This window comes from Medicago truncatula, chromosome 1 (assembly GCF_003473485.1).
Source record: "Medicago truncatula cultivar Jemalong A17 chromosome 1, MtrunA17r5.0-ANR, whole genome shotgun sequence".
Taxonomy (NCBI): Eukaryota; Viridiplantae; Streptophyta; class Magnoliopsida; order Fabales; family Fabaceae; genus Medicago; species Medicago truncatula.
Genome location: NC_053042.1, coordinates 28,652,899 through 28,659,660, shown reverse-complemented (window position 1 = coordinate 28,659,660; position 6,762 = coordinate 28,652,899). Strand labels below are relative to the sequence as shown.

The 6,762-nt window shown below is 30.3% G+C and overlaps 1 protein-coding gene across 2 annotated transcripts; it reads left to right on the top strand.

The window, feature by feature from the left end:
* Positions 1-2,825: 2,825 nt before the first annotated feature.
* Positions 2,826-6,762, top strand: LOC11424425 (CCR4-NOT transcription complex subunit 9). Of its 2 annotated transcripts, XM_024783016.2 has the most exons (7): positions 2,826-3,040; positions 4,032-4,103; positions 4,681-4,770; positions 5,215-5,257; positions 5,354-5,460; positions 5,592-5,687; positions 6,361-6,762. In XM_024783016.2, exons 1-7 carry the CDS (start codon positions 2,876-2,878, stop codon positions 6,583-6,585), a joined length of 798 nt encoding a protein of 265 aa, XP_024638784.2. In that variant the 5' UTR covers positions 2,826-2,875; the 3' UTR covers positions 6,586-6,762. The 2 variants fall into 2 exon arrangements, with proteins under 2 accessions (XP_024638784.2, XP_039683020.1); XM_039827086.1 differs by lacking the exon at positions 4,681-4,770.

Below are 6,762 nucleotides of genomic sequence, written 5' to 3'. Positions count from 1 at the left end.
CTATCAAAACTTTAAAATAGTGGACTGATATGATAATATTAGGATAACAATTGAACGTGGAGAACTATTTCGATTAACGAAATGTACAATCATAATTATTTTATAATTTTGATGAATTCATTAACTATTGTGATTATTTATTATACATTCAGCGACCAAAATGATTATTACCTTGACAACAACATGTATAAAAGAAATTACATCGGCAATAGATAGAAATTAATATTTAAAACAAACATCCTTTCAAACAAAACATATAAATTTCTTGTCAAAAAAAAATAGAAATTAAATTTCTAATTAAACTAATAATAGACGTGTGGATTCATTCGGAAAGTGTAACATTGCGGTAATTGAATAAAAAAATAATTGCATTGATAATAGATTTAAGGCTAAACTGCACTTTTCGCCCCCTATGTTTTAAAATGTTGCAATTTTGGCCCCTTTCATCTAAAAATTGCTAAGAAGACGCCACGTGTTCCAAAAAATGGGCCATAATCGCAACTTTTTGTAAAGATAAGGGGTCAAAAAGCATATTTCCCTTATGTTATGAGGTCAAAAGAGCATATTTCCCTAAACATAGGGGGTCACTTTTGCCATTTTTTTTTAATAGTGGGCCAAAATCGCAACATTTTGAAACTTAGAGGACGAAAAGTGGACCTAGATTTAAATGCACTTTTGGTCCCTATGTTTGCCATCGTAGCAATTTTAGTTATAAATGCACAAGTTGGTTTAACAACTCCCAATGTTGTTAGTTATAAATAATTGTGTACTTTTAGTCCCCTATGTAGTCTCCAAAATTGTTATTAAATGGATGTACAAATATCATTGCTCTAAATCATATACCTATATATAATGTCTTTTTATACTCATTTATACCTCTGTATAGTAATATTCTCGCCCCCCTTTATGAAATATAAAAGTAATCATCCCAACACACCTTAAATTTATCTATATAGTATGATAAAATTTTATTAACTCTTGCCATTTAATCTGCACACTTACTAATTTCTATAATCAGTTAAAAAAATGTCGGTTGTTCACAATTTGATATTTTAAATAATACAGCACTAATAAATATAACATCCTTGACAAAAAAAAATTATACTATAGACTCAAAGAATAAAGTGATTTTAAGAAAAAGTGTTTAATCTTGAAGAATGTATGAACAATAAGTTTTTAAGATCTAGAGAAAATAGTTGCAAATGATTCAATGAATTAGAAGTTGCAAAGAGAAGTGTATATATAGTAAGGGGTGAAAAGACTCAATTTTCGCACAAAATAAAAAGATTCAATTGAATCACTAAAGTGAACCAGAGAAGCATTAAGAATGAAACAATTCAATACATATTTGAATCAATTTAAGTGAACCCGGATAAAGATTGATACGATTCAAGTCTCTTATGAATCGATTCAGTGCAAATCAAAGAGATTTGTGAGACCTTTCAAACTGAAATGAGACGATTCATCTTAAGTCAGAGACTTGGATGAATCGATTCAAATTGTGTTGAGTCGATTCAAGAAGCTAAAAGATGAACTCAGACACTTTTTCAAGAGACACAAAATGATCCAAAGACCAACACACATAGATTTCTGGGTGCTTTAACATGCTAGTCATAAGACAATCATCAAAAAGATAAACTAAGCTAAACTAAGCAAAGTAACATCGTCAAAAACATATAAAGTAAACAATATAGTCTTCAGTATGACGGCGGCAACATTGGTGGCAAAAAGAGGGGGAACATAAACATGTTCGGTTACGGTATCAGTGGAGCTATAACAGCATTCAAGAGGCAATTAGTTTTGGTGGCAAAAACATTCTTGTTACAAGAGATACAGCGATTACTAATATGCAACGAAATAGGATAGATATTATTGCTTATGATTAAAAAGCAAGTGCAACAAAAAAAAGGCTTAACTGAATTTTCTATTCCATTAGTAGAAACGAAACTCCTATCCCCCATTTCAAAATTCAAATTTGATCCCCTAATTGTACATTTTGTTGCAGTTTTTGTTAGAACCCATATTTTTAGCAAAAAAAAGGTGAATTTTGGCTCACGAAAAGTGGAAATTTCTTAATTCAATTTTGAAACAAAACTATTATGCCCCATTTCAAAATTCGAATTTGATCCCCTGATTTTACATTTTGTTGCAATTTTGGTTAGAACCCATATTTTTAGCCAAAAATAAGGTGAACTTTGGCTCACAAAAAGTGAAAATTTCTTAATTCAATTTTGAATTTGAAGAGAAAATGCAAAGAATCACTACTATTTGGGCTAAAATTCACCATTTTTAGGGTAAAATATTTGAGTTCGGACTAAAGTCGCAACAATACGTGAAGTTAGGGATCAAAACCTGAATTTTGAAGTGGGGACTAAAATGATATTTCTGGTAAAATAGGGACATCAACAGTTCATTTAAGACAAAAAAATATTATGGTAATCAATTGATATTTTTGTATTGTGTTTCCATAAAATTATAATTATGAAAAACAATATTGATTTAGGAGTGAAATCTAATGACTTTTGCACTAATATAACTATACTTTAATGTAAATGGTAGATTAAGATATTAAAAATAATAATAATAATAATAATAATAAAAGAGTCGGGGTCGCTACAATTTCCAATGCTAATTGCTCGAATTTCAACTTTCTTTATGTGGCCCTACATAGACGTTTCCTTGTTATCATAACCTATAGTCAATGGATAGTCTCACTGGCGTGCAAAACACGTGTTGGATTGTCATTTCATACTGTCACACTTGCCCGCTCACCATTTTCTCACTTACATTATTACGTCATCGCGTAGATAAATAAAGTCCAATCTCAAATACAAGTGATAAATTCGAACAAACATCAAATAATTCTCATCCATCAATGGAGAATTTCCCCCCTCAATCACCCTCCTTGAAGAATAACGAATTTCTTCATGTTGCATCTGTCTCCAACACCATTGGCAACAAGATGTTGTACGCTGAGTGTCTTGTTATTGAACTGAGCAACCCCGATCTACGAGAAAATGCTCTTCATTTGCTCTCCAAGGTTTGTACCAATACATCTTTCAATTTATGGGATCTTTTTTTTTTTTTTTTATGTTTTTGCACTGAATTCGCAACTAAGCTCCAATCTCATTCAACTTTTTGATAAGTTGATACATACTATATTAAATGTGAATACTCTCTATGAGAGATTCAAACTATGATACACCGTGTTAGGAGACTAGCCCCATTTATTTATTTTTTACTCAATTCAACCATATTTAGTATTTTGTAAGAATTATGATGCGGTTTTGATCCCAAATGAGTCAAAAAGCTATATTGTTTTGTGTATCTTAAGAAAAATGATAAATTTAATTAGGATTTTTTATATTTTATTTTTTCCTATATATCATTTGAAGCTTTTTACTAGCATTCGTTTATGTTTATCTTGTTAATTATATGTGAATATAAAAATAAAATATTCTTATATGCGTTAAATTCTTGTATTAACTAGTTTTGAATAGCTATTGCATCATTCTTTATTTCATGAGAAAATTTTATGTCACACTCCATGATTTTATCACGATGAAACATGGTTGAAGAAATACATGTAGTTAAAGGAGAAAGCAAATGAGAGAGTGTGACAATGAATATGAGGAAAAAGGAACAAATGAACAATGAAATATGAATTTAGGATAACAAATATTATTACAAAATCAGACCCACTTCACTATAATAAAAAATTCATTTCATCCATGTAGTCATCTGATTTAAGTCATTAGATCTAATCATATGATCGACAATGTGAATTGGGAAAATAATAAACTCGATATCTCGACCACTCGATATACAATAACAATAGATATCATTGATTAAAGTGGTTGATGATTGAATCAAATTCATTTCTAAAATCACTTGGGTTATTATTGTGTTTCACAAGCTTTTCTTTGATTTTAGAATTTTATATGTTACAATCTTGTAGTACTTGACAATGCTTACTCATATATTATAGTTAACATATAGATTTCTATTTTTCTTGGTTTTGTATATTTCAGATGACAGATTTGTTTCGAGATCTCGCACCGTTGTTGTGGAATTCAATTGGTACTATTGCAATATTTTTACAGGTATGCTAGTGACTTTCACTTCACTATTACTTGTTGACTTTATTTGCAGTAGAATTTATTGCCTTGTGAATTTTATTTCATGAGTTGTAATTTTGACAGTAATATATATGTATGTTTATTCTCTCAAAAAAAAAATATATGTATGTTTATATTCTTTGATTCCTTGTATTTCTTCATTTTTATTCTTCTCTTTGATTTGAGTAGTAATGTAAAGGCATGATGTGTATTACTTTATTTTATGGTTTTAACTTTGTTGCCCCCTTTCGTTAGTAGGAATATTGCGGGTTAGTAGGAATATTGCGGTATAAATGAGTCGGGTTTCAAATTTTGGATTCCATACTTATTCATTTAAAGTGATTTTTTAACCACTAAACTAAAAAGACATATTCTATAATCGGTGAGCGTTGCACATTAATATATGAGCGTTACACTTTAGTTGTTTTAAATAGTCCACTCTATGTTGGCTCAAAGTACCTTGCTAATGCTTTGATTCTTGTCCTTAAAAAAATGCTTTGATTCATGATTGTTTTAAGTATTTTCGGTCTTTTAAAATTGTGCTTATTGGTGGCCCTTTTAGGAAATAATTACAATATATCCTGCTCTTTCACCGGAAAATCTTACTCCTTCACAATCAACTCGAATATGCAATACTCTTGCTCTGCTTCAGGTGAGACGAGTTCATTCTAAAAAGTTTTGTATCTTGTTTAAAGTCTTGTTAACATAAACACTGGCGGAGCCAGGAATTTTATAGAGTCTGGGCAAAAAAATTATCGCAATGTTACTTTCTTCATGCGAATAATTTCACATTTCCTGCGGATCCTAAAATCCTAGGGTATTACCTCACCTTAAAACCTAAATCCTTGGCAAAATCTGCAGAAAATGTGTTTCCTGCAGAATTTACACAAAAAACCACAGGTAAATCCGTAGAAAGCTAAAAATTCTAGTAATAGCTCAGCTGTTACAAAGAAAGTTGGAGCTGAGACTGGGCTAGTACCCAGACTAATTGGGGGTGGCTCCGCCCCTGTACATAAATATTATAATTTTTTCTCTGTTGTTTTTATTTTCTTCATATACGAAAAATTAATATCTTTCTCTCATGCTTTTGTTTCAGTGTGTGGCTTCCCACCCAGATACAAAGTTGTCATTCATGAAAGGTAAATCAATTTGTTTATTCATATTAACTACTCTTAATATTTGAAGAAAAATATATTGTCTTTTTATTATTCAAATTTACCTTTTCTGATATGCAGCTAACATACCTATATATTTGTATCCCTTCCTTAATACATCAAATAAGTTAGCACCATTTGAAGATTTAAGACTTGCCAGTCTTGGAGTCATTGCTGCCATGGTAAAGGTATTATTCTATTTTAATTTTTTTCTTCATGATTGATGGATTTGTTTAATTCTATTTTTATATGTGCATAATTTATGCTTGTATTTTGTCAATCGTAACAATTTTCATTTGTTGATACACAATATTCGCAGGTTAAGACTAAGGAAGCGATAGGTTTCCTTCTCGCGACTGAAGTAATGCCGTTGTGCCTACGCAATATGGAAATTGGCAAAGAATTGTCCAAAACCGTGAGTTTGTCAATTCTTATTTCTAATAATAGGTTTAATTATTTTTTAAGAAAAATAAATAAAAGATTTAAATATGGTTTTAGTTTCTGTAATTAATTTTTCATTCTAGTCCTTGTAAGTTTTTTTTGTTTGAATTCAGTCCCTACACATTTAAAAACTGTTGATATTAGTCACTAAATCAACTTATTGGGTCACATGACATGATATTTTTTTGTCATGTACAACATCAGAGACTAAAAACAACAGCTTTTTAAATTTACAGAGACTGAATTTAAATAAAAAAACCTACAAGAACTAAAACCCAAAAACATTAAAATCATATTTAAATATATTTTGTTTATATGAATTGAACTTGATATTTCCTTCTTTTCCAACATATTTCTTCTCTTCAATGAATTTGAAATCCTTTACACTAATTCCAAACTTTTTAATATTAAGGTTTTTTTTTTTTATAAAAAAATGTTAGTAGTTAGTTTGTTAGAAGAGCCAGAATGTTAAGGGATAGTAGTTGAATTCGGGATCATTCTACATATGTTAAGATTTGCGGTAAGAATAATAGAATCACCATGAACCACCACAATTTTGATAAGAACTACACTTTAAAGTTACAACAAAATCACTTGTAATTTAGTTACCAATTATAGCTCCTAATGAAATGCGTATATCACTACAGGTTGCAACATTTATTGTTGAGAAAATTCTGTCAGATGACGATGGTTTGGCATATATTTGTGGTACACCAGATCGTTTTTTTGCAGTTGGTCGAGCTTTGGACAGGATGTTGGCAAGTGTTGACAATCAACCTTCACCTCGTCTTTTGAAGCTTATGATTCCGTGTTATACAAGTCTAACAAAAAATGTAGGGTTCTTTAAGCCGAACCCAACTCCACCATCTTAAGTGCTTCCTCCATTCATGCCCTTTCCCTTCTTTATAAACTTTGAATAAAATCTTTCAGACATGTTAAAGCATGTGACTTTCACTGGTTACCTTAAAATAAGTACTTGTTGTGAAATGATTATTTGCAAATTTGATTCAGGATCTGTTTGATACACATGATTGGTTTTGTGATTTGAA